Genomic DNA, 27,986 nt, shown 5'->3' with positions numbered 1-27,986 from the left:
AATTGTCTTGAAATAAATGCAACGAATCAATGACTGCATCATTGTAAACAAATAACTCATATAATAATATGAATTAAAGACAATACTTGTGACTCTGCCCTGAAGAGAGATGAAAGTCAAACAGAAATCCATCTAGGCCTACGAGAGTTCAGTTTGCTGTGGTTGTAGATAAGGCTGGTCCAGTCTGCTGTGGCTCTGGTCCCGAACAGTGTCCCGCTGCATTAGGGGTAAGTGGTCAGAGATAGAAGCCGGTGGTAGGAGGCTCAGGGAGACCGGACAGAGGGTCTGGAGCAGGCAACTGAACAACAGGGGGCACTGAAGCGTTTCCATTGGGCAGAGCACAGCCTGCTGGGAAAGTGCTCTCCAGGATACAGCCATTTTCCATCTGCACAGGGTAAAAGTCATAGCAATTTTATGACAACAAATATATGCACATATAAAAGAATGAAAATACAAACAACTTTGGACCAATGTGACCACTCTCAGCAATATGCCATAACCAAGGTTAGTTTTCAGTGTCCCGGCCCTGGATTTACATACACAATCTGTCAGGTACTTTTCCAACTAAAGCTGCTTTAGTGTAAAACTCCCTTGAATTTCAAAAAGAAAACCCTGAATTATGACATAGAAATATAAGGCACCAATCTCTGCTTTGGAGGAAAAGGTTTGACTCAAATAATAGCCACTAGGGGGAAAATGGGTACAGAAATCTATTATGATGTATTATGAGGTAAATAATTATTAATGATAATTACTAATGTATAAAAACAGTTTCTTGATTTATAAATGCCCTTTAAGGCGTGATTAATATTTAATTTTAAAGTTAAAGCTATTCATTCAGCAGCATTACATTAGCATTACAAATTCATGAACGCTTAATAGGAGTGCAGACACTTGGATGTTATCTACAAATGACGAGATCGATCTCCCAGAGGAGATTCACTTGTAAATGGAGCTCCTAATAAACAGTAAAGCGCAAATAGCAGAAATAATTTTCATGCAATAAAAGGGTGATTAAAAAAATACCTGTATATATAGATTTAACAAGGTTAGATTTAACAAAGTAATACCTTTGTAAATATCAAAAAATGTTAAAAACACTACTACCAGCAGATGTCCTTACCTTACTGTGGTTGGCCTCATGTTGGATCTCTGCTGCCGTCACCAGACCAAAGTGCTCCAGCTGCCTGCAGGGCTTGGCCACGCCCAGGATCTGCTCCAGAGAGGCATTGGGGGGAGGGCACTGAGACAGGCTCGAGAGGACCTGAGCTAAGGGCACTGGAAGGGCCTCCTGTGGCAGGTTGTGGTTCATCCCTTGAAAAGATGAAACCGTAGACTCCGGGACCTGCTGCCGGTTTCCAAACAGATTTCCTCCATTTATCGTGAAATCCCCATTGTCAATTCCAGGCATGCTTAAGTCTATGTCAAGCGAGCTGTTTGCTAAATGTTTTTGGCTGTTATCCAGGCAAGTGTTGTTAGCCACCAATCCCCCGCTGAAGCCATAGCCCTGCCACAGTGATTTACCATCAGCTGTACTGGGGACGCTGTACAGTCCATTGAGGTTACTTGCTTTCTGTTTAGCATGGCACTGCTGTGATAGCTGGTTTTGCCTCCCGGCTGGTTGCTGAACATATGTATCCATTAGCTGAATCTCTTCATTTATATGCGAAGTGTTTCCCTTGAAAACGGTTTTGTAGGGATTCATTTGAACACCAGAATTGACTAAAATATCCTGGGCCGACCATTGTCCATTGGGGATGGTGTGGTTTGATTCAAGCAGTTCCCCGTTTACCACAGAGTTGGCCAAATGGTTGCTATGTTGCTCCCAATCATTGTCGGCTTTACCTGTCCGCATGGTGAGATGTTGCTGCATTTGTTGTGAAAGCTGGGTGATAGGCGCCTGACCAACTAGATTAGACCTGTGGTAGCTCATTTGCAAGTTATTGCCAGTGATCGAGTTACTTTCAGTGGTTGAGGGGTTAGCAGGAGGCGCCTGTCCTCGCAGCTCAGTGGAATCAGTCTTCCCCTCTATAGAGTTGTAAATATACGACAGGATTTCGTCGTTGGTGAGCAAGTCGTCCAACGTAGGGACATGTTCCGGGTCCATCTCAACTCGGATCATGCGTTCATCAAGCAAAAGCAACTCCAAGTCCTCCGCGCTAAGACCCAAGCCTTCAAGAGCCCCGAAAAGTTCCCCGTTTGAACAAGTTCCATCTTCAGGATCAACTACGCCTTGTCCCTCCAGCACCAGGGAGTCCAGAGTAGCGAGCAATGGGTCAAGACTTGAGTTAGGTTCAGAGACACTTGGCACCACTGTGTTACTGGGTTCACCCCAACTCCTGTGCAGTTTAGACTCGGAAAAACCCAACTGTTCTCCAAAGAAGCTACTATGGAAGGATAATTTGGGCTCAACCGCAGGCTGGCACACGTAAACAGACTCATCCTGGCACATGAGGGCTCCTAAAAGGGAACCAGGGTCCAGACCTTCCTTGACCAGTCTCTCGGTTCGGCTCTTCTTGGACTTGCTGCCATTTTTCTCGTGGGGTCCATCCATAAAGCCAAGCGGGTGGTTCGACTGGTACAGAAGAGCTTCGCCTGTTGCATAGGTGAAAGGGAGGTGCATAGAACGCTTCCGCAAGTGTTCACCACCTTCTTCATCCCTGTAAGAGATGAATAAAACAAACAGTACATTATGAGCTATTTAATTCACATAACACTCAGAATAGACATGGATCTGTCGTGCTCCAATGTGATTACAGAAAGAGAAATGATTTCTTACAGCAGAGGCCTTTGAGTGGCGATGATATAATCTGGCTTGCCGTTCTTGTAGACTAGTCTTGCATTGGCTTGGACCCACTTCCAGCGATTTTCCTTGGTCAGGAGTCTGAACACAGTCAGGCCACTCTCTCCAGTTTTTATCACTACAAACAGAGCACATCATTGAATACAGGAACCCCATTTTTTTTTTTGGTTATGACCCATCATTTTCACAAAAAAACCTAGCCTAAATGTAATTATTTTAATATGTGGCGCCAACATCTCATGCCTGTGGGTAGCACGCACTCACTCAGAGCTTCAGTTTGAGACCAGGGACCATGTGCGGCAGGTGAAAGATCTGGCACCCTATGTCTATCTTCTATCTCTATTTTCACCTTTTTGGAACAAATCAATTTACCAAGCAACTATGCTATGTAACACTATTTGATGGCATATTTTAATGCATATAGGTATTATACATAGTGATATCTTGTCAACAGTAGCCGTGAGGATTACGGAGTGTGGTGAGTATGTTTCTTGGTGATCATTTATGGATCATCTCTGATTCTTCGCCCATGCGCTGGATTTGCAGGCCCAATCTTTTCCTCTGGAAGCTCTGCAGCTTTGCTCAATCTGCTCCGTAATCCAAAAGGATTACTTGGGAAAGCTGTCTGAACTCTCTGACCGTTGGGCTTCCCAAACTTTTACAATCTTTCACATTGTGTCTGTTTTTAAATAGCAAAGCTCTTTTGGGTAAGCATCCTGATCATTGCAACATATTTGGATTTGTAAGTAGGGAATGGAAACACCAGAGATAACTTTTGTGCTGATATGAGAAAAAACATGTGTCATATCTTGCATTAAAACAGTGTCCTCTCTTTTAAAACTTAAATACTCACTTCGGATATGGTTCTCTGCGCAGTACAGCATATCAGCAGCATGAATGAACTGGTATCCAGATCCTCGCACCCTGAGTTCGGCCTCTGTGTAGCCCAGGACAATCTTTCCCCTAAACACAGCAATATGATCAGCAACAGTCTTCAAATGCATGGAAAGAATCTTAAAAAAAACAAACATAGAAAACACTAGTTCTCTACAAGTGAACACTGACTTTGCATCACAGGCCATGGGGGTGAAGTCGAGTTTGTGTTTGGTCCTGAAGATCATGTTCTTGGTCCTGATTTCCAGAATAGAGGGAGGCTGCAGCGGAGTTGCGATCGCAAACATAGCGAGCTGCAGAGGGGGCTTTCCACCATTTTCCTCTCTATGGCTTTGTCCATGAAGAAACTTCAGTCGACCCTGCAGGTTAAGAGCCTGGGAACAAGAAAAGTGAAAATAGCAGACGGGATCAAGTATGATTTGCATATGATTATTTAGTTTATTTCACGTTTGTATGTTACTTTGTATCTCTTACTTTCTTACAAAATTGTGCTAACTCCAGTCTGCCGTAGCAATCAATGTTGGGTTCTTTATCAGACAAATTATGATAATACCGTTGATTGGTATTCAATAACTTACCAGAAACCCTGACGAGTTGTCGAGGAGGCACCGGAAGCGACACACAAAGCTCCTCTCTAAGAAGGATGAGTTCTCAGGAGGAAGCTGTTCGGGGTTGTAAGTGACCAACGACGAGCTGCTTTCAGAGTCCATATCTGTCAACAACAACAAAATCATTATTATTATTACCGCTAATGACTTTATTGCTCAAAACGCGTGTTAGTTTTACAGACTGAATTATTGTTAATCTGTTTTATTGTATTGTATTACGTATACAACATTTTACTGAGTCTATATTTACATTTATGCATCTAAAATAGAATCCAAGATAATCAGCAATTATTTTGCAAGTAGCCCAAGTTGTTGTATTGTCCTGTCCTGCAACCTTTTGGTGCAGAGGCTAAAATGCCTTCTTTTCTTTTATTATGGTGCTACTTAACCAATTTACAACAGGCTTATCTGTCAAAAGACTGAAAAAAGTAATATTGACTGGAGCTTAGTCTACTATCAATCATTTGTGTGTTATTATCCTTTTGGTATTTCAATATTCATTCATTCACGTCCTCCTCCGTACACATTTAAATTCATTGCCATTTTGTCAGAACATTTAAGCAAAAAAAAAAAAAAAGAACCCAACTACATTAACATGACAACTTAACTTTTGGATTGCCAATGCCAAAGCATTTCCTCAAATATCTAGCGAACTGGCAAACCCATGTCGTCAGCCTAGTAGTTGTCCAAACTGTTTTGCGCTGATCTCAAAACCCCTTGAGCCAAATAAGTTTGTAATTTTGCATAAACAAAACTGACTTGAACTCTGGATGTACTCTTGAACCTGGCATGATTTGTCTCATAGCATCAGCTGCTCCACTTTGAACAAAATGCAGTTATGTAAGCTTCCAGCCTTCAGCTCACCCCCTCCAAAAGCTACAGTTTGAGAGAGCACTGTCATTCTTATTGGAGGTATGGGACAGTTATGACAGAGCAACTGAGAAGCAAAGCACATGGAAGGCATAAGCATCTTAAAACTCAAATACAGATCAAGGACTACTTCACCTTATAAGCCACACTGAAGATTAAGGGTCACATGACCTAACCTGAGCATAGATTTACACTTTACTGACAGTGGGGCCAGTTAGTGGAATCATATTCATGTTTATATGCATGCACAAGTCCATGTGGAAAGCAGAAGACGCAGAAAAATACACTGTGGCTTGATCAAAAATTAATTGAAATTAAATAAGTAATTAGCATCCAAATAAAAAAATATATATATACACGACTGCTCAAAAGTTTTGGGTCACTTAAAATGTCCTTATTTTTTGTAAAGAAAAGCACTGCTTTACATTAGGATGGAGGATAACATTAAAGGGACTATACGGAGTTTCAAAAATGGTAAAATTATCAAATTTCCTCCCCCTAAATGTACCAATAATGTCCCAAGGTGTAGAATGAGCCCAGACCTGTTCACCACAACTGCCTCTAAAATCCTGCACTGTCACTCAAAAAGGTGTCACTTCGGTCCGAAGTGCCTTCATGCACGAGCTTAATATAGACGGTGCAGTTACACGTATGACCTGAGGTGGCAGTAGTGAGTATAAAATGGCTAACTTGCATCTAGCCCCTTTAAATCAATCAGAAATACAGTCTTGTGCAAGCACTGCTGAAAATGGTTATATATAACAAATCTGCCCGATCCCGATGGTCGGGTACTTGGATGGGAGACTGTTTGGGAACACCAGGAAGCCTCGCGACTATAGTGAGTGAGCTGCTGTCAGTCTACCCCACGACAGCTGTGGTATATATATATATATATATATATATATATATATATATATATATATATATATATATATATATACGTATATATATATACATATATATATATATATATATATATATATATTTTTTTTTTCTTTTAATGCATTTTTATCACATCTCCAACGTAAAATGTATATACAGATGACAAATTTTACAGTATTTCATATTCCTGTAAATATGGGGGTTGTGCTGACCATTAGGGGAGTCCTGGCTGGAGGAGGAGGAGGCTGGAGATGGGTTCAAAGCCCAGTGGAGGTTCCTTCTGAGTTCCTGCTGATCTTCTGTGTGGACCAGCTCATACACGCTCTGGTGCATCACATCAGTCTGGACAAGAGCATGAACATGTAAAACAACAAGGCATACAACAACAGGCAACACACTAATATGACTTACTGACTATCACTAATATGACTATAATTTGTTCATATTAAAAAGTATATGTTAGGAATGATGCATTCTGACTTGATTAGACTTATAAAGCCTATATGAATAGGAGGATAACAGATTTGTTGCCATGACCGCAGCAATTCCGCGAGGATATAATTGAAATTAAAAGCACACACATGCACACACAAAGCACACATGCTCCTAATGATCAGTTTGACACAGAAAATGCTATTTTTGCCGGGGCTAATCAAAGAATGGATTTGGATCAGGCTCTAACCTATTTAAATCTCATATTTAATTAACATGTCCATGGAGACGAGTGAAAGGGTAATGTGGTTTATCTTTAAACCTCTCTACAATATTGTAATTTAAAAAGTAATAACAAAACAGTATCTTATATTTATTCCTGTGCTGCAATGTGGTTCTTCACCAAAGGCCAAACTATAAATAGGTTTATCTGCACTGCTGTTGTCTGAGCCTCTGACTTTGCATCATGCAGAGAGCAGACCTCTGGATCAACCCAGACTCACTCTCTGCTCGAAAAAGAGGCACGCAGCCTGTCCATCATGGCCCACTTTTACAACAAACAACTTTCATCTGTTATCCTCACACTCTGACACAGTAAGTCAGATCTTCACCCTAAATGTTTAGTGTTGATATGGTTTACTTTGTTTTACCATAGTGATAATACAATGGTGTCCTGTTCTAAACATAGACAGATAATGTTACCTGGTGAAAACCCAAATAGTCCTGGATGGTGTGAGAGGAGTAGAAGATGGTTCCACTGGAGGTGATGACCAGCACAAAACCATTAAGAGCCTGCCAACCAGAAAGCATAGTAATAAAGCTATCTGGTAAAGAAACAAAAAACAATACCATATCATAAATACACATTGGTTCACATTGGCACTTCATGGTACAGTAGAACAGTTAGAGTAAGTGCTCAATTAAAGAAATAACTCTCTGCCAGAATGGGTAATGGCGTACACCCTCTCCCATGATACTGTCATTTCTGACCCATACTTGATCGCAACAGTGCAAAGGTATGAGGCCTGTGAGAGGAAGCGCTTGTGCTCAGAGGGGAACAGCTGGTCCAACATTTCCACCTCCGTGTACACATGACCTTTGTTTTTGCTGTCTGGATGATTTCCTAAACAAACATATTCACATCATCCACAACAGCCTGCACACATTCCCCCTACACCCACCCACGGCTACAGAGATGACTAACGCTGGGACGCCATATTTGTCGCTTTGATAACACACCAGTGATTCACCACAATTATCTGCTGCACTGTAGAGTAAACACAACAGCAAAATGCCAAGTGCCTGTATAAACATTGGCAAAATACTATGAACAGGCCATGACACGATGTTAGGTGATGCATAAATCGTTGCATTTCTTTCAAATTAAATTCTATACAATAGCAATCCCACTGATAGATATACTCTATCAGGAAGTGCATCTGGCATAAGTTGTTCGCCATGCATACATTCACTTGACTATGGGGCGAATGATTAGCTGTGGCAACCAAAATTTCCCTGCAAAGTACTTTTACAGCAGAAAAAATCCACAGAGGTACTTATTGCTTAAGGCTCATGTAATGGAGAGTACACCCTAGATCAGGGGTCGCAAATGAAATATCACCAAGGTCCGAATTGAATCGAAAAAAATTGTCAAGCAAAGGTCCGGAACATATGGGGTTGATTACGATTATATGGGGATTTTTAAGCCTCTATTAAATCTTTGACTTTGATTTGAATATAAGCAAATAATTGAATGCTGTTATTGTTTTTTGCTCTAAAAATACATTTTGGCTCCTAAATAGCAGAATGCATGTAGCCTCAATTATATGTGCACATAATATATGACAGTGATGTGTTTCTCCTCTTTGCTCAGTTCAACACACTGAGCCCTGGCTTAGTCTTGGTTTAGTCTAGGTTCGGACCTGGTCTAGTCCTGGTTCAGAAGTGCTCTCTGCCGATCGGGAAACTATTTGCGCATTACGATTGCATGTGCATATTTAATTAGGGTGTCCTTTTTTTTTTCAGTCATTCCACAGCCATTTCTAAAAAGGAGTCAGTCAAGGAGCTCAGAGGTAGGACTTTCTCTTTCTGTTCAGCTGGGCTGTAGTTTACCGCTCTGCAGTCAGAGAGGAAGAGGGAGGGGCAGAGAGCACATGCAACCGCCTGTCTGAGGGGATTCATGGTTGGGTCCAAAGTTCCGATCCAAGGTTCGGGTCCGGAGGGGCTGGTGCATGGGTCCGGATCCGGACCGAGGTCCGCTGTTTAATGACCTCTGAACTAGATGGTTAATAAAAAATCAAAATTATAAAGCGGCTTTGAACGTCTAGAAAATATAACACTAATGCATTATTTTTCTTATCATTATGGTTAGTAGCCAAAGTAGCCACCTTAGCTCATGCATGACGGCACTTCGGACCCGAATAAACAACTTTTTGAGTGACAGTGCAAAATTTTAGAGGCAGTTGTGGTGAACAGGTCTGAGCTCATTCTACACATTAGGACATTACTGGAACATGTAGCGGGAGCAAAATACTTTAAACTCCGTATAGTTCCTTTAACCTTGCAGATTGTGTTTGACATGTTCATAATTCAATCAATTTGTGCAAGAAGAGAACATAGATGGTAAATGGTCTCAACTTATAAAGCACTTTTACCAAAAGAGCTTTACGTGGAGGAACCACTCACTCATTCACACTCTCATTCATACAAATTGGATCTATAAATCTGCCTGGATACATGTAGGTTGTAATCAGGACCGTAATCAAATTTCACTCATCAAGCAGAAGCAGAAAGCCTTTGGGGAGTTACTGGAAAGCTGAGGAACTACAGGTTGGACGCCGCTGATGTAGGTACTACTACAAGACACAAAATCTTAGTACTGTACTCGTAAAAGTACTAAAACATGACATTAAAGTGAATGAGTGAATGATGTACTTTGCTCTCTATATTTACCCAGAAGTAACTAAATCAATCTATACTTCCTACGGTTGTCTTTTGCAGAGTCCCCCCAAATGAGCCTTCATTTCTCATTACTGCGCATGGGGGGAATATAGGCTTATCATAATAATGGTACGATCGGGTTCGGGGGGAGGTGTGGGCAGGGGGGGTTGGCTGTTTCCTCTCTCCTGGAATGCCGCAGTGATTCACATTGGGAGGAACTGGACTGGAAAATCAATGACTCCGGCAGATCCCAAAAAGAAGTGGCAGTCGCAGTGGCTGTTCTCGACACAGTCCACTTGAGCAGAGGTCGGGCATTGGGGATTTTGTCTGGGATCGTCCTCTAATGGTTAATGTACTGTATCTTTAAGGCATAGACGAGATTCTCTGACCTGAGAAAAGATGATGCACATATACAGTTGACTGATGAAAAGCAATAATGCAATATTTATTTGTGTCACTGGGGCATATGAGTGTAACGCTTGTGGCATAACAAAAACAGATCCCCTTTTCAATTGTCAAATTTTGTCTGCACCTTGGCATTAGAATTTTTTAAGTACAGCTTGTGCTGATTTGCTTGAATCCTCACCATAAAAAAAGTGGATAGACTTTTAAAACAATATTTCGAAGAGTTTGAACACTGTTTCTGTTTTAGCAGTTAATTCATGGTCAAATTTGAGAAACTTGTCCATTTGTAAAACGCTTCACAATTATAAGCCATTATTAATTTGATTAAAATTTAAAAATAACAATTACAAACAAACAGGCGAACTATTAAAACTGCTTGGCTGTTGAAAGCAAAACACATCGAGCACATTTTAAATCCTTTAATAGTTTTTGTCTTGGCTAAAAAGAGAAAATAACCAGATGGCATTTTAGCTCACTTACAGCCTGCCTTTATCCAGTCTGTTTAAGACACTAATGTTACATGAAGCGAGAGTCGCAATGGCCGACGTATCAAGTGGTAAGCTGTCCTGATCCTGTCATTGGCCCAAATAGATTCTGGACACTTGTCAAGAACAGACACAACATGAGTCCAGTCCAAACACAACTCAATCAGAAAATTACACAACCACTGCCCTCCCAAACATATTGAGCGTTGAATCTTTCTGCATAAACAGAGCATGTCGAAGCCAGACATCAACTTGATGTCCGAGGGTCATTGAGATAGTTGTGGATTATCTGCGAGGTTAAACAGCGGGCATCCAAAAAATGTATTATGTAGAAATTACTTTTAAATTGAAGCCAAGTCACTTGGGTGCATTAAAAATATGATTGTAACAAGTAAAATGATTCCTCCATGCAGCTGCATTTTATTTAATTTGATGCATTTAAAACAGAGTGAAACATTTTCAGAATTTTTTACAACAAAAATTCTCACTAAACGCACTTTGACCAAACAGTGCCTTCCATTAATAACTAGGGGTGGGCCATATTGTATCGCGATATGGTGAAATAATTTTTTTACATCGTTGTGGACACGATATAATTATCAGCTCAGCTCCATCAAAGCAGCATAAACACTGACTGTAGAACACGGGGACAGGTGCTTCAAGAGTAAAATGAAATGAAGGACGTAAACTGCTTGAGTAGATCATATTTGTGATGAAATGAGTATGGCGCAAACATTTTTTTGAATAAATATTTTACTGAATAAACCTTTCCAATAGGCGTAAGGCTGGGATTTTGAAGTAATTTGTCCATTGTCAATTATGACATTAAATACATCGTTATTGTGATTTATATCGTGATAAAGATTTTAGTCCATATCGCCCCGCCCTAGCAGTAACACAAAAACGAACAAACTGTGTCATATTTTAGGTGCACTGTGATGTTTGTTTTTGACTGTCTAGTTTTCAGACTAACCTGCAGCAGTAGTTCCCCCTCAGGGATCCTGCTCTCTTGTGCCCCCGCTGGTTTGTCGTCATCATCTTTCGGAGCCAGGCTGTTGTGGTTGCTCAAAGCCGCTGTAAGGACACACACACAGAGGGGGTTAGTGGAGCGGCGGGTGGAGGGATGGGAGGGGGGTGGATGGGCACGAGTTTCAGTCCTGTGATAATGTTTGCAAAGCACTGCTGTGACTGTCAGATTTCCTTACATTTAGTCGGCTAAGGCCACATCGCAGCACATTAATGATTCATTATGTGCAGCTTTAAAGTGCTGTTTCCCAAGAAAAAAAAAGTATTGTATTTTACTCACTCTATCTATACCAATGCATGTATTATGCAGCGCCAATCACACTAAGCTACATTATCTAAATGCAACAATATCCCTCCAGCATTGTTTCTCACATTGACACAAATCATCGTGACAAGATCATATTTTTCCTAACTCTCTTGAAAAACATGCCAGTTAATTCATTTAACTTTTATTTTTATGTGTCTATTTTATCTCTTAAAAAAATAATAATGTTATCATATTTATGTATTTACTAAATTACTATTGTATATATATAGACATATCTTATCAATTAAACCAGACAAATGATGACACAAACTATTCTTACTCCTATTCTTACTCTTACTTATTCTTACTCATTCAATCATTTGGCGCAAATTCGATCTTTCTTTTAAAAAAAACAATAATTAAAATGACAAAATAATAGAAACAAGTTATTGCCTAATCACGAAAGGAAAAATAACATGAGTGAAAACCCAGAGAGCTGCATAAAAAGTTCTATTGTTTTGGTAATCCTGTGCAGGTTAAGCTGTTTTAACCTCAGACAGTGACTGGGCTTTGCTCCCGCTGTGTATCTCAATTGCCTTTGTTCAGTTCAAGGTTACTTCACAAATATTCATAGACAGTTTTAAACCTGAAAGGCTTAACCACCGTGAATAACACCTCTGTGGTCTGAAGGGAAACCACTTCTGTCTGATTTTACGCAGCTTCAGAGATGTTTCGATACAAATAGTGGAGATTACTTTTCTTGCTCTTGCAGTAAGACTGTAAGGAGTGTTCAAGAAGTGGTCATGACTGCTATAACAACACCTGCTTTTTGTTCATCGTTTTACTCATAAGAATAGTTCTGTAAGGGTTGGGGTTAAACTGAGAGTGTGAGGTCGATCAAATGGGACCTGTAAGCTCTGTTTCAGCCGAGCCCAAAACAACTCAACCCAACCCACTCAGTCCAGTCGACCATTTAAATCTCTATAACAATGTACAATTCCAGGGTTGAGACAGCCAAGCTTCACAAGCACGCGCTCACAGAAAATGGTTAAGTTAAAGATTTGAATAAGAAACAGAATCAGACAGGCCAGCACAATAAATAAGCTAAGCAGATAGTTTGTTAAAGCAACAGGCCACAATTTTTCCACACTGAGATATGTTCTTACTTGAGCTTAGACGAGTTGATGCGCACCTGTCTGGTCTTTGTGCGTGTGCTCAGTCATGCAAAAAGACCAAAGATGTTGTTAGCATTTAGCCTCTACTCCTTTCCTCTATCGGGCCAAACGGTGGTGAAGTTAGAAGCGACCGAGCTCTTCCAGGTTTTCCCTATTTAAATACGGTTACGTGTTACCCTAATATCTTCACTCCTTAAGAATTCTGAAGATATTACTGCACGGACGTCGAAGTGCTCCCAAGGTGTTATTACGCCTTACAATATAGTACCCATTTTTATCCGCTTAGAGAATCGACATGTTTGTGTAACTTGGGTCGTGGGACTACTCACGGTAACAGTATTTAAATAGGGGAAACATGGAAAAGCTGGGTCGCTTCTAACTTCACCCCCGTTTGGCTCCATATAGGAATATGCTGGGAGAAGCTAAATGCTAACAACATCTTTGGTCTTTTTGCGTGACTGAAGGCACACACAAAGACCAGATAGGTACGCATTAACCTGTCTAAGCTCAGGTAAGAACATATCTCAGTGTGGAAAAATTGAGGCCTGTTCCTTTAATGGATCAGGAATATTCAGTCACCAAAACTAAAGCACTGCATCAGAGCATAATAATAATAATAATAATAATAATAATCATAATCATAATCATAATCATAATCATAATCATAATCATAATGATTGTATTTGCAATAATTTCCAGCTGACACCATGTGACTATGCAAGGACTTTAACATGAACAATGTGAAAAGAGACAAACCTTTTTTCTTTGGTTTTGACAGAATTTTACACAAAAACATATAAAACAGCAGAGGCCGCAATACGAAAGTTTGACAATTCCAATTAGGACATTTTAGATAATTTTATCCACACAAATGTAATTCAAAGGGGAAAAGTGGCTACCAAGCTGATGATGAAAGGATAAGAGTAATTTTAACTAAAACTCAGTGAGTAATTCTCAGATTAGTCTATAAGATAATGAGGCAGACATTCACACTCTTATTTGAACCGATTCAAGTTCCCATATAGAGCCACAAATCCCTTCAGTAGACACCATAATCTAATATAGTTTCACAATGAGAGGCAATGAAGTTGGGTGAAGTCCTGAGAAAGAGAGCAATGGTCCGGCACATTACTCTCTGACCTCTGCAGAGGCACCGGGCAGCGACCCGCGATGCCCTCTGAACCCAGGGGTGATATATGACATGATTGGGTGACTGAATTCTGGGTCAGATGTTTTGTTGTCTGCTATGGGGGTTAACAAGCCCTCCTCCTCTGAATGGTGGGGTTAGCCGTGTTAGCAGAGTATAAGCACAGACACCGCTTTCAGCATATGGACTTGGATCTTCACACGAGACACGGATTGGGACGGGCACCTGTGACCCTGTTCCCATTCGGAGTCATGGCTCCGATTTAAGCAAAGACAATACATGACACAATTTAGTGAATAGAAGAAATAGCAGAGATAGTTTGCAATAGTTGTTTTGTATCTAACATTGGCTGACAATATGGAAAACATGTTATCAGTAAATCTATATTATTATTAATCGTTCAGATGACAAATTTTATCTACTGTTTAAAAAAAAAAGAAAGTATTTAATAATTTATCCACAATTTACAAAATTATAATTTATGTGTTTCTAGATTAGATCAGAGCAGCAAACTTGGGGAGTGATTTATAATAAACAAAGGGCTTAAAAGGTTATGAACTGAGGTTGCAAGATTAAACGCAGATTCAAAAAAATTGAGAATTTAAGAGTCGGGCAAGGTAAAGGTAAGGTGACCTACTACTGATATTATGTATAAATATCTTATTGTTAATTACTATCAATTATTTATAAAACACACTAAAACTGTAGTTGAGATGTGATTCTTGTTGTATCAGTCTATTGTCAAATACTAATGCTCCCGGACATGATTAAATGCACACTGTCACAAATCTGTCACAACAAATTATTTTATTTGAACTTAAACGCTTTTCTCACCTCCTCTTATACTATCAGTACAACATGAGCTTTGCATTGTTTCGACTTTATATTTCATATGCCACTCAGTATCATGCTCAAAAATACCACCGTTTACCATGTTTTCTTTTACAGTATATAGATAGGCCTGTCACCAGTGTTTAATTTGATCCCCTGTTTTTTTTTTTTTCAGTTTTTCAGAGTAAAGGATCCGGCAAAGATTTGATCTGATATAATGAGAGTGTTCCGGCAATTGTTTTGGCCTGTTCCCCGAATCCATCACATCAGACCAAAAGTGTTCCTGAAGCTACTAATTTACAAATTAAGCACTGGCTGTCACAAAAACAATTTTGAAGTTCGATATAATGAGGCAGGAAAGTATCGCGATAAACGATATTATTGACGATACTGTCAAAAAAGTGTCAGTAAGCCTTTGTTCTAAAAGTGCATCATCATATCCTAAACTACCACACAAGCTGCAATAAACATGAACTATAATATAACTCAAATTGCTTGAAAAAATAGGGGAAATGCTAAAAAATATACAGACAAACATCGAGCCCATCTTCCTCTTTACCTGTTATTTACTGAACGATAAGTCGATATAGTAATTATCGTGACAGCCCTAACAGTATATATATAATGGACAGTCAATGCACACATTTTAAATATTTCAAATGCCCCAGAATGGGATATGTGTTGGTGCTTTGAGAGTTTCCACACCTGAGGTACAGTATGTGGCGTCTGAGGCATCATCCATGTCGTAAAGTGGGCCAACACAGAGACTCCTGAATGGCCGGAGGAGGACAAAGAGTACGTCTTGTTTTCAGGCTTCAGTGCGCACGAGTGTACATAATGAAACATTTACATTCCCACAGCCGCATATATGTGCCATAATAGAGTCTCTGAGATCACCCGGAGGCAGCCACAGCCGTGAATAGAGCAGCCCAGCTAGCCCAAATACACTCAGTGTTTACACAAGTAACACAGTACAAACGTCAGTGAAGCTTAGAGCATTAAGAATAGCTCTAGAAATACAATATAATATATAAGTAAAGACTGATGATAATGAAAACCAATTAAAAAGGGCTGAAGATATGACAAAAAATAGCAATCTTGAACAATATTGTATCAAAAAAGACTTCAAAGAATTAATTTGGATATTCATTTTAAGCATTTTTCAGGTAAATATCTGTGTAAAATAAATGCTTGTATTGTAAATGTTATGCAGTGTGGCTCTAAAGTTACTGTGTGTGTCTGTTTTAGGATTTGTTAGCTTCAATGTGCACGTCTCATGGCAGACTTCCGTGATTTTGAGAAAGTGCATCACCATTATTGCAGCCCTACTTAAAATATTCCATAAACTGTATAATATAATATCATTTTATTTTATATTATAAAGGCAAGGAAATATATGAAATAGAGAAAATGAGAAGCCTTTTTCTAATGTAATTATCAGATTAAACAGACCAGAAATGCCTCATATAGTGAGGCTGGTGGCAAGAGTGGGCTCAGCCTCTTATGGGGCCCCTCTGTCGATGTTACGTATCTGCCCCAGTCTGACCAATCAGTTCTGACAAACTAACAATGACCTGGAAATCAGACAAGAAACATACTTCATCTGAATTCTAAGGCCAACAATACAACACAATACAAGACCCACATATGACACTGCAGTGATAGTGTCAAATAGAACAACCATATATATGTATAAGCACTGTTCACTTTTTAAATATGTTCAGGAGCATTAACATATGAGAGCATATTTAGTTGCACAGGACATTGTACTCCCTAAATCACTATGAATTTTCTAGTTTCAGACATTCAAATTGCAGTTGTTATTTGATTGTGATTGTGCAGCTTCAGGATCCAGTTCATTGTTGACTTTACCATATGATGAGCTGCTTCTCTTTGGGAGGACTCTCAGAGCATGGCTCCAACCAAGCGGTCAGTTTGGCTCCTGTCCCAGACTCAATCAGTTTAAAATGTGGTGACATCATCTCGCAGAGAGACACATTTGAGGCCATGTCATATAGTTTCTCAAGCCCAGGGTACTCTGCTGAATACTAAATACTCCATACCCCATTCTGCGACACTTCAATATCCTGTATAGTCAGCCTTAGGGTAAAGACTAGACAAGAATATCAGATCAGCCACAAATACAATTATGGTTTATGTTAGGTGTGGTACAGTAGGCACTAAATACACATTTTACATGCAGTATAATAAAGAGCAGAGAGCGACATCCAGAATATGATCTGAGTCTGGACTATCCTTGTTAAAAATCCATGTCTTAATTGTAATGACATCAATGATACTTGCTTTTCCAAGTGTAGCCAATATGGATAGACAGTCCACTCAAATCCTAATTATATCTCATGTTTTCTAAATACTTTAACTGTGCCATTGATCTGAAAAGGCAGTGAAAGAATGCTGCTGTGAATTGGCACGGACAAACACCGCCACAGTGAGCAGTGCGGGCATGCGTACACTGTGTGAATGTGTTTGTGTGTTAATTATTCGAGCTTTGTGTGAATGGCAGCGAGTAAATATAGAACATTTCAACTCCTTCACCCTGGACCGCTGCAGTAAATGAACACGCGATGCACACATACCACCCCCACATCTACTAACGTACACATGAATGCACGCACAGCACACAGTCGCTCATACAGCCTGAGCAAGACAACTAATGCAGGGCCTCGGCACGCACACCGGGCTGCCTTCGTGTCTCGGGAGGTTCCTCCATCACATGGTCCACACACAAGAGGTCCTCCACAGTCAGGAGGAGGCGAGGGGATTTGGGGCGGGGTGGGAAGAGGTCACTCCTGATCACACCAGGTTATCCCTATGGTGGCCTGCATTCCGGCCTGTGCCGAATGGTGATTGGTGGAGTGGGGGGAGGGGGCTAAGTCCTGATGGAGAGGCAGTGAGCAGAGGATGGCGCTGTGCTGTGACAGGAGGGCGGGGTCAACCACGGAGGGATGACCCGGGGATGATTATGTAGCCCAGATAGTTCCAGGGCTGCGAGTTGAGCTACAGGAAGCCGGGGGAGGGGCCGAGCTAGTTCAGAACTTTAGTGAGTATCCTGACGTGTTTACAACCGCTCTTATGTAACCAATCAGAGAGCAGAGCCACTACATCTACCAGAGACCTTTCCAGCTGTTTATGTCACGTCACGCAAAACGCTCTTTTCATAACTGGCAGTCAGCATGTCTGAAACACAGTGGATTACATAAAGCACAATTTAAATGATGGGTTTAAGGTTCAATATTGATGACAGCCGTGACATTTGATTTAAGTCTACCAGCAGCAGTGCATTACTACTGACATCAATGTCTCACACAATCAAAGAATACTGTATAATAGCATAGCTTCAATCAAATCAATGAATAGAGCATTTGTAGCAACTTGAGTAAAAGATAAAACATTCGCTCTAAAATCTATTCAAGAAAGGTTTTTTTGTTTCAGCACAAAAAACATTCAAAGCCTTAAAGCGTTTACTACCAAGCGTTTGCTCATGTGCAAAACGAGTAGCACGTACTAAAGTGGAGAAGCAGTACAGTCATTTGTACATTATTTACCCATGTCGCATTCTCTCATTTACATATCAGATTTGTGGCCCTATTAATGTATTACACTTTACCTCAAATGTTAAATCAGGTTGAACACAATACTTTATTTTATTTTTCACTTTGCACTCGCTAGTTACCACCTGTTTTGATGAATGACCTCCTATGTAGTACTAGGGCTGAGACAAAATGTTGCTTTACAATACGTGACAATTGTTGCGTATGGTATCGTATCGCAATACTTTGATACCCAACTCCGTAATGGAAAAAAATTGAATAAAAATGTTTTTGATATAAGAGTAATATTGCTATTGCTAGTTTTTGGGCTGATTGGTTTGAACAAAAGAGCCAAGACTTTAAAAATGCCTCTGCCATTTGAACTTTGCAGAATATTTTAATCAATATCAGACTGTTATATTTATTTTTTAGCTTTCAGGAACTCAACTTTTACTTTCTTATTCAATTCCTTCAGAGAAGAGTATTGCACTTTGGTACAATGACAAATCATCATTTCAGTGCATTAGGATATAGATTCGGAACTTCTGTATTGTCTGAATACATATTGTGTCGCAACAAAAGCAGATCGTCCAAGCTCCTATTATTAACTATGTTGTTGGTTTCAGCAGCTTTGACATTGCTACATGTAATCACTGGATTAAATATATATACTGATAACAGAACAGAAGTCTCTATAAGACTTGACCATCTGACATGCTCACTGTCATTATGCAACTCCAGTCATGTGACATGGGGTCAACTCTGAAGGCTTAACTTTACTGTGGTCACACCATTAATGCACAGGCGCTAGGAGATTGGTGCCACTGGTCAAGGAGGGGGATAATGTGAGGTTTTGTAGTTTCTTTGTTTGAAGATTTAACAATGGGATAGATACAAATTCAATTGCTCTACAGGGATCAGAACATATACAAATAACTTAAGTGAGAGACTGCTGTGGGGCATAGAAGCACTCGGCATAGATTCAAGGCACTCTGTAGATTAAATCAAAGTCTTTTAGTATGTCATGAACAATCAGCAGCCAATACTCTTCCTCACCAGAACAGAAATATGTTATCCCGGTTACCCCAGCCATTTTTGGGTGTGATCACAGTATAGTCATAAAAAAGTATCAAAATGACTGACATACATTTTCACATCAAATGAGGTGTGACAAAGAGACCAAAAGTCTCTTGAAAGTGTGAAATCAAATCTATAGACACCTGCTGGCACCAACCAGTGTACTCTCTTAACCATTTAATGGTTTTACATGGTAAATCTCCCATTAGTTCAGCACTACACTTAACCACTACTAAAGGCCCGCAGGAGACCAATGGATCTATATAGCACTTGACATTGCTCTGGTCCCACATGCAGCATTAGTGTGAGTGAGCAGACAGCAGCTGTGAAGGAGCCTGTCAGTTTGGAGGGCCACCTCACACACAAAGTGGGGGTCCTGAGTGATCAGTTTTGGAGACACGCCTCTCCGCAGATCTGCTGACACAATTGTAACTCCTGACAACAACAGACTTGGCAGCTGGGCGGGATAATACTGCCAGGCAGATTAAGCAAGCTTTGTCCACAACCCTCGAAATATTTGGATAGACTCTAGAAGAAACAGGAACTCACTTTAATAATTTGAGTGTGAAGGATGAGCTTTTAAAAGCTACAAGCACAAACAATGTGAATTATTGATAAGGATGGGCCCCCTCGCTGCCCTGAACATCCAAACAGAGCAGCAGTCATGCTGTAGTGTTGAAACTAAGGCGTTTCCCCAGTGCACACAACATCTACCCCATCACAACAGACCACCCACCAGCCCCGAACAGCTGACTGTGACAAGCTGGATTTGGACTATTTACTCAAAAAACATATTATGGCCAAAGATGGGCCTGCAGCTATGGGCCTGAGGCTCAGGGCTTTCCCTGCAGATCGGCTCCCTAATGTTAGAGCCCTGAGCTTGTTAATTACTTAGAGACTGTCCAGGAAGTAGGCTAATGCATTTAGACAAAAGGTCTTAGCCACTAGCTACACTGTGACCTATTGGCACAAAATTTACTATTAATAATTTACTGTTAAGACATGAGCACAACAGCCAGAGCCCACGTCCATAATAATTTACAAAGCTGCTATTCATCACTGCAATTTATTTGTTTGTTTGTCCGTCCAACATATCAGCGAGCTGATCCTGTCCGTCTCACCTCGAAGAGCCGTTAGAAAAAGCTACTGCCTTAAACAAACATTGCTCTAGCCCCGTTTCATAAATTCTTTAAAGTGAGGGTTTCTCTAAATTATTGATGCTTCAAAAGCATCCAACGGCCGCACTGCAGCATTCTCTTTCAAAGATCGGAGCCTAAAATAACAAAGTCTTCACTCTGCATAGTGGAAAAGAATATACCGGTACACATCTTTCTAGTGCATGCAAGTGTTGGAGGTACTCTTTTAATGGACACCATAGGGCTCCATCTAAAAGACTGATGTCACAGACAGACACACACACACACACACACACAGATATGTGGATGCTGATGAAATATTGATGGCCTTCACCACTGGAGGAAATCGTTTGAATAAGGCTCGGCTCGCTGCTCCTCTCAAAGCGGTGGTCCATGCAAGAGCACAGTCTCCAGGAGATGCCAACAAACATAACCAGCACAAAGTCAGAGCAAATTGCTTGTCTGTTGTGACAAGTTCAAAATGGTGGAAAGAAGGAACTGGAGAGGCGGATTGTTTTTTGAAGGCTTTCATTTCTCCTTATATAGCTATCTCATCCTGGTGGCTGACGGTGCCAATGTTGACACACCTGAAGGCAACTCATATTTTATAGAAAGAAATATATTTATATTTATATTTTTTCCCTGGTTGTTATCTTTTTCTAATCATTTACCCACAGAAATGGAAAGAAAAAGGAAAACAATAAACCAAAGGAATTCTGATGACAATAACGTGTAAATGTGTATCTCATTTTTTTTTTAAAAGATCATCATTATTGGAAGTATTTTTACCTGAGAAGAAGTTCTTTGCACGCAGGAAGCTGACACTGAGGCGCAGGATGGACAGTTTGTCTAAACTGGCAGTGACCTCCTCAGGAAAAGGCAGCAGAGAGGCCAGTCTCTCCAGCTCTCCATTCAGCCGGTCCCTGTGCCGCTTGGAGGGGTTTGACTTGGCACCCTCATTGGGGGGCTGCTTCACCCTAAAACATAGATCATCACATTTACAGGTTATTTAATCACATCCATAACATAAATATACTCTAAACTGTAGGCTGTGTCCCTCCACTCTAAAATCTAAAATGAAACGTATGTTTTTCTTAAAGAGATTTTGTCTCAAACGATTGTTTTATTGGTGGCCCTCAGGCTTCTTATTGAATTGGCACACTTTGCCAAAGATGGTTGTTAGTACGGCAAGTTTCACGCTTCTACATGATTATAACCTGAAAAAGATGTGAAACCTCTACTACTGCGTCCAGTTAAAATGTTTACTGCACTGACCACGGATCTGTGGCCCTTCACACTATTAACGCTTCAATATGCGGCTCTTGATGAAAAAAAATGTGGACACCCCTGCTCTATAACATTTTAATCTGAAAAGTTCCTCATTAGAGATAAATAATCAATTGAAGATATCTAGCTTTTTAAAAATGAATGTAAATTATATACAACACGAAGCCATCCATTGATCACGAGATACAGATCTTGAATTAACACAATATCTTGTTAAATAGTTGTATTTATAAACTTTTTTTTTTTTTTAAATGGTCATGGCCAGCAATACACTTCACATAACACATCTACATGCTGTGTGAATTGCATTACTACCCTCTGCTTTGAGTCTCCAAAATAAACTGAGCGGAAACATCTGAGTGACAGGGCTCTCTCTGCATGACCTGTCTTTTACTGCATCTTTCTGTGTGAAGGTAAAATGTTTCACAAATCAAATATGGAATTAAATGTCCCGTGTACTAACAACAGGTAAACAGCATTAATAATATGTAAAGAGAGATTATAAGAAAATGTGATGTACATGTTTTATTTCTGGCCCGGTTAAAATCAGAAACACCAACTTTGGCTCTAAATAAAAGGCCAAGATCAAAAAAATAAAAAAACAATTGGGAATCAATGCATTCCCACTTTTTAAAACCACATAATGTCTAAGTTATGGACCTAAACATCACAAAGGGGAAGATTTTGAAGTGTTTTTTAAGAATAAGGCCGATTGTCTCATTCTGGTAAAAGAAAAAAGTATTTATACATCCCGAGAACGAGCGGGGGTCACACCATTTTTAGGCCTGCAATTACTAAGCTATAAAAACCAAGAGGAATAAAAACAATGAACATGGTGACAGACCCATGACCACAGCAAATTTGACAGCAAAAATGCCACACTGATCCGCTGAAGGGCGTATGGGCAGAAAATGGCGCAGGTGCACAGCGTGACCGAAAGCCGAGCAGCCTAAAAAGGTTTCCTCGCCTGAAAAGGTAACAACGCGTACGAGTGGACGAAGTTTGCGTGCTCAAAGTGCTGCGTTTTGCTCAGTTAATGTCACACGGGGATTTACGGTGCACATGAACAGGGGCTGTGCTGAAGGTTAAAGCGGGGCTGCTGCTGCAGGCCTCAACTAATCCACGGCTTTAGACCGCACACAACTGAGCAGGAGATATTTGACGAGCTGATTGTATCATTTAAATGTAAATATCCCACTGATAGGTTTAAAGATACAAGCTTTCACTCATGTGGCAAGAAATAAGAAAAGCCTATAAGCAAACCTAGCGGATATTGCCTTCTTTAAAAGCAGGCTATGGTTTTGAATGCGTCTAGCTTCGTCTGTATTTCAAAGACACCATTCTTAGAAGGCTAATATATCGACGAGCAAAAGACAGCACCTCTGTTTTCAGAACTTACGCTCTTTGCACCGGTTTTCTCCTCTTGCGTCCCGCATACATGACGGCTCTTCTTTCCAGGCTGTAAAGCCTCGGCCTCAAATGGATTGCTGCCCTCGCTTTGCTACATGTAAAATCCACAGAAAAATCTTAGCGCTCATCCACCTTTGCGAGAAAAAATAAATATAAAAATGAAATAGGAAGGCTAATTAGAAAATGTTCCGAGGCAAATCACGAGATGAACCCGCTGCAAGAGGCGATGGGGTCAAATCGACGCGCGTATCTGTAATGCGTGTAAAATCCTCACTGAACAATATTGCAGAGCTCTCCAAAGTTGACGTTCAAGTTGGCTTTAAAATCTTTTGAGGCAAGCGGTGGTGGTCCTGTGATGGTTATAAGAGTGAGATGGAGCAGTGGTCCTGCGCTTGCATCTTCACCAAGAGAGAAACAAGACGCTGCGTCGGTGCCATGTTCACTTTAAACTGAACTACAAAAAAAAAAGCACAATCAATAAAGTTTTGCTATTTACAAGTAATAAATACGGTCAGCGGGGCACTCCAATTAGCAGCGGCCCTAAACTAAACTGGCAGGACGAGTGCGCGCATTCCTCTGGCGGGTACGCCCCGACACAGATTTCCACCGGGGGCGCGCCACACAAGCTCCTTATTATTACCAATGCGCATCAGAGCAAAAGGCAAAAAAGGAGGAGGGAATGGTGGCGCGATCACGTTCGAGAATCTCCTGGAAACACAGGCCGAGCGCGTCCACATCCGCGCGCCCCCGAACTGCCCTGGCCATCCAATCAGCGCGCAGAAGAGAGATGGAGGTTTATGTTGAGCCTGCAGTGGCCAATGCTGAATGTGGGTCAGGGGTTAGACTTGTAAATAATGTAAGTGAACGGAGCCCAACCAGAGTCCGGGTCTGCACCCGGGGCTGTTATCTTTGCGCTCAATCTGGAGATCACAAACAATTATATCACCACCATAAAACACAGTGAATCATGTGTTAATTATCAATAGCTTGCAGTGTAGCAACAATGGGGGCGTGCTGGGCCATTGCTTCTGTGCTGTATATGACCCCAATTTAAAAAAGATAGAATAAATCAACGGATGATTCCAAAATTATTTTTTTGCATTTCAGTGACACGATAAAAGGTAGTCAGGGATTTTCCAGCTGCCACAAATTTGACAAGCGCATATATGACTTCTGACCTGTCTTCTCCGCATGATACTGCTCTTGTCCTGACTAGAACCAGGAAGTATGACCATATTAGTCCAGTGCTCTGGTCTGTGCACTGGCTTCCTGTCGCTCAGAGAATAGACTCTCTGAATAGACAGCTCTGTCTGTTTTTTCATGGTTTAGCCCCAAAGTACATCTCTGACATGTTAGAGCTGCATGAACCATCTCGAGGTCTCCTGGTGGTTCCCAAAGTCAGGAATAAACACGGTGAGGCTGTGTTTCGATTTCATGCAGCTAAAATCTGGAACAGTTTTCATGAGGATGTGAGACAGGCCTCAACTCTGACAATGTTCAAATCCAGGCTGAAAACGGTTTCTTTTTATCCGTGCATATGAAAACTGAAAGTATTTGCTTTTTACTGTAATTAATACACTTTTGTGTTGATGTTTTATGGGTTGATTTTTATCTGCTTTCTTGTAATTTCATGCAACTGTGAAGCACTTTGAATTGCCTTGTCTCTTAGAGGAAATTCACACAAATCCACATCTCTAAACCAGTGTGTTGGAAAAAACACATGATAGATCCGCACAACTGACGCTTACCGATTTCATTGCTCTCACCTCCAGTAACGTCCTTCCTCAGACTGAGGTTCGAAACGTTACTGTCTGATGAAGGCCTGAGGGCTGTTTTAGAATGATGAGCGTATGCCACCTTGAATTCAGTGTCCATTTGTTGCAGTGTGTTTTAGTAGCTTGCCTGCACAGAGCTGCAGGAGTGTGGAGGCTGGGACTCTGGGCCCTTAGTGTTTGTTTAGCCACAGGACGATCCCGAGGGAGGACGCACTTCAGCTGTAAATGTATTTTCCATGCTCTGAGTGTTGGGGTCTTTTAGCTCTGTCTTAAAGTCAAGGTCGTCCTGTGGCCCAGAGGACTGTGCCACTGCTTCCTGCACATGGCTCAAGGAGAAACACAAATGTATTTTTTCCTATCTGGAAACAATATTGAAGGTTAAATAGATTCAAATTATTTTTGTCACTGGTAATGTTCAGGAGTGAATGGATATGTAGGATGTTTTTGAAGTCATTCATAAATATGACGTAGGCCTATTTTGTCTGTCCAGATATGAGGTTAATATTTTCACTGATAACAAGTGTAATATTGATTTCTTCACAATTACAAAAATAGAATAAGAAATACCTGACAAAGCCTAAAAGTTTTGGTTCTCAAGATGATCATTGAACCACTGAGCAGAATTTGCCAGAAACTATGGCTGAAACCAGTTAGAAAACAAAAACTCTCTGCAATCACAATATCTGTCCCCAATCCATTTGTGCTGGTGCAGGCCTTATAGTACAGAGCAAAAATGCAGAGCAAAAAATCTGATAAAAAAAAAAAGATCTGATTTCTGACGTTCTCACATTATCCAAGGGCATATAAGCGGCATAATCTGATATACATGATCTGATAGAGGTGTAATCTGCATTGTTTAGTTCTTTTACATTTTGTGCTTATGTTGTTAATAAAGGTCAAGGTTTATTCATGTCTCACATTTAAAAACAGGGTACTGTCCAAAAGTGCTTTCCAAATTCAGTGCAAAAATACAGACAACACACAAAAACAAAAACATACTTGAATAGTAATAATGAGAATAATAAAACAGAAATCTACAACAATGAACAAAATATAAAATAGCCCCCCAAAAAGAAAAACTGCAGCATAATCAAAATGTGCTGCTTGAATTAAAAACCCTGTGCAAAGAGACGCGTTTTCAACAATGACTTGAAATTGTTCACAGAGAGATCCAGAGTTTAGGCCCCTCTGTTTTTTTCTGTTAGACCGTATAGGCTGTCTAAAAGCAACTGGTCAGAAGACTTTAATGTTCTGCCCGGAATGTGCCAATTCAACAAGTCACTTAAATAAGAAGGTGCCAGTTTAAAATGTTAAACTGGATTCTAAAAGTTACAGGAAGCCATGGAGCGAGAACAGCAGGAGTAATGCATTCTGGACTAACTGCTGTCTGTGGATGGACGACTGGTCAAGGCCATAATGAAATGAATTGCAATTGTCCAGCCGGGACGTTATGAGCGCATGGACCACTCTTTCAAGTTGGCTTGGTGTGTTTGACATTCCCTTAAAAGTTAAAATAAAAAAAACAAAGAAATAAAAATGTAATCCATGAAATGAAACTAATGTACAGGTGTTGGTCTAGTGGTTAATTCTACTGAACAAATGAGAGAACATTATTCCAGCCTGACATTTGATGCAGAATTTCTTTCCCTGCTCTTCGCCCTTACATCTTTAAAGAAAGATCAAAAAAAATATTTCAGTCAAGAAAATGTAGCATCACCCCCAGCTGAGAAGGCTACTTAAAATAATCAATTTTCCCCCCATAAATGTTATGTTAGAAATTATTCTTTGGAAGGAAAAACATCAAAGGGATCAGATATATAAAATGGGAAATCCAGTCGTACAATTATCTGTATAAGATGTCAAGTTTGCGTGCAGCTCTTTGCCTCAGATCCTGCCAATGTTTCCTTCAGTCAGAGCAGTGGTTTTCAGACTGATGATTTGAGTTGAGGCTTGGCTCAGCTGGACTGGAATTTGAACTAACTTCCAACTTTATATTAACGAATAGGCTAACTAGTGGTTTTGTATGTGCTTCTGTCCAAAAAGAATGAGCAGCAGCCACACCACAACACAGGCATTTTAAAAGTATCTCATGCTATAATAAAACCACTGTAGTCAAAAAGCAGTAGATCATCAAAGGAATCAACAATTACTCCAAAATAGAATCGACATCATATCAATAAAGAATGTAACCGAGGCTCCAAGTGTGAGGTGAGAACCCAGACGTGTGAAAGTGCGCTCCCTGGTGGATGCACCGCATAAGTCTCCAATAGAGCCAGCCCAGAGATTATTCACAATTTGGAAACTGGTCACATAATCTTAATACATTAGTACATGTGACTTTATACTGTAACATTTAGTGAGAATGAATCATATAATCAGGTTGACCATAATAACATTGCACGCACGCACGCACGCACGCGCACACACACACACACACACACACACGCACGCACGCACGCACACACGCACACACACGCACGCACGCACGCACGCACACAGAGGGGAAATTGGCGATTATGATTTATCTTACTTAAATAATGAAAATCAACTCAAACTTTATTTATAAAGCGCTTTTCATACCAAAATGTATCACAAAGTGCTTTACAGATTACAACATTTTAAACAATACGCCTGGTACATCCCCCCATCCCCCCGAGTATACAAACGTTACACACACACACACTTTTACCCTACCACGCACGCAATCTTGTACTTCTATCTGAGTGAGGACACTCATAGACAATGTTTTACCCAGACCCTGAACCCTAAACCCCTAACCCTAATCCAAACCCAATTCTAACCCTAACACTAAAACCACATCTTGACCTTCAAACACTCCTTCAAATAAGTAGTAAGCACAAGAACACACACACAGAATACAATAGATGTGTAAGGCTGGGTACAGATGGACAAGTGTGGAAACCCCATTTGAGGAGGTGTCTGCGCCAGGAGCAGCAGTCCAGCACAGCTACAGGGCACTGACCCAAGAGAGACACCACACCTCC

General features: G+C 40.5%; 1 protein-coding gene across 1 annotated transcript; it reads right to left on the bottom strand.

The window, feature by feature from the left end:
* On the bottom strand, positions 1 to 23,334 carry ahr1b (aryl hydrocarbon receptor 1b). Its single transcript, XM_079563128.1, has 11 exons — positions 23,196 to 23,334; positions 21,299 to 21,486; positions 11,293 to 11,393; positions 7,192 to 7,281; positions 6,270 to 6,399; positions 4,276 to 4,409; positions 3,869 to 4,071; positions 3,657 to 3,766; positions 2,780 to 2,921; positions 1,124 to 2,660; positions 1 to 385 (listed from the first exon to the last, which is right to left on the bottom strand). The coding sequence occupies exons 1-11, from the start codon at positions 23,234 to 23,236 to the stop codon at positions 236 to 238; spliced, it is 2,826 nt and encodes a 941-aa protein (XP_079419254.1). The 5' UTR covers positions 23,237 to 23,334; the 3' UTR covers positions 1 to 235.
* Positions 23,335 to 27,986: the final 4,652 nt, after the last annotated feature.

Source organism: Gobius niger, assembly GCF_951799975.1.
Source record: "Gobius niger genome assembly, chromosome: 9".
Lineage (NCBI taxonomy): Eukaryota > Metazoa > Chordata > Actinopteri > Gobiiformes > Gobiidae > Gobius > Gobius niger.
This window is presented reverse-complemented; position numbering and strand designations above follow the sequence as displayed.

What these genes read in the sequence shown, in the direction of transcription:
- ahr1b (XM_079563128.1), bottom strand. Translation starts at nt 23,236, where the DNA reads ATGTATGCGGGACGCAAGAGGAGAAAACCGGTGCAAAGAGC. An exon ending in AGAAAACCGGTGCAAAGAGC is followed by an intron (nt 21,487 to 23,195) that starts GTAAGTTCTGAA and finishes TCTATGTTTTAG; the next exon opens with GGTGAAGCAGCCCCCCAATG. An exon ending in GCCACTCAAAGGCCTCTGCT is followed by an intron (nt 2,661 to 2,779) that starts GTAAGAAATCAT and finishes CATCTCTTACAG; the next exon opens with GGATGAAGAAGGTGGTGAAC.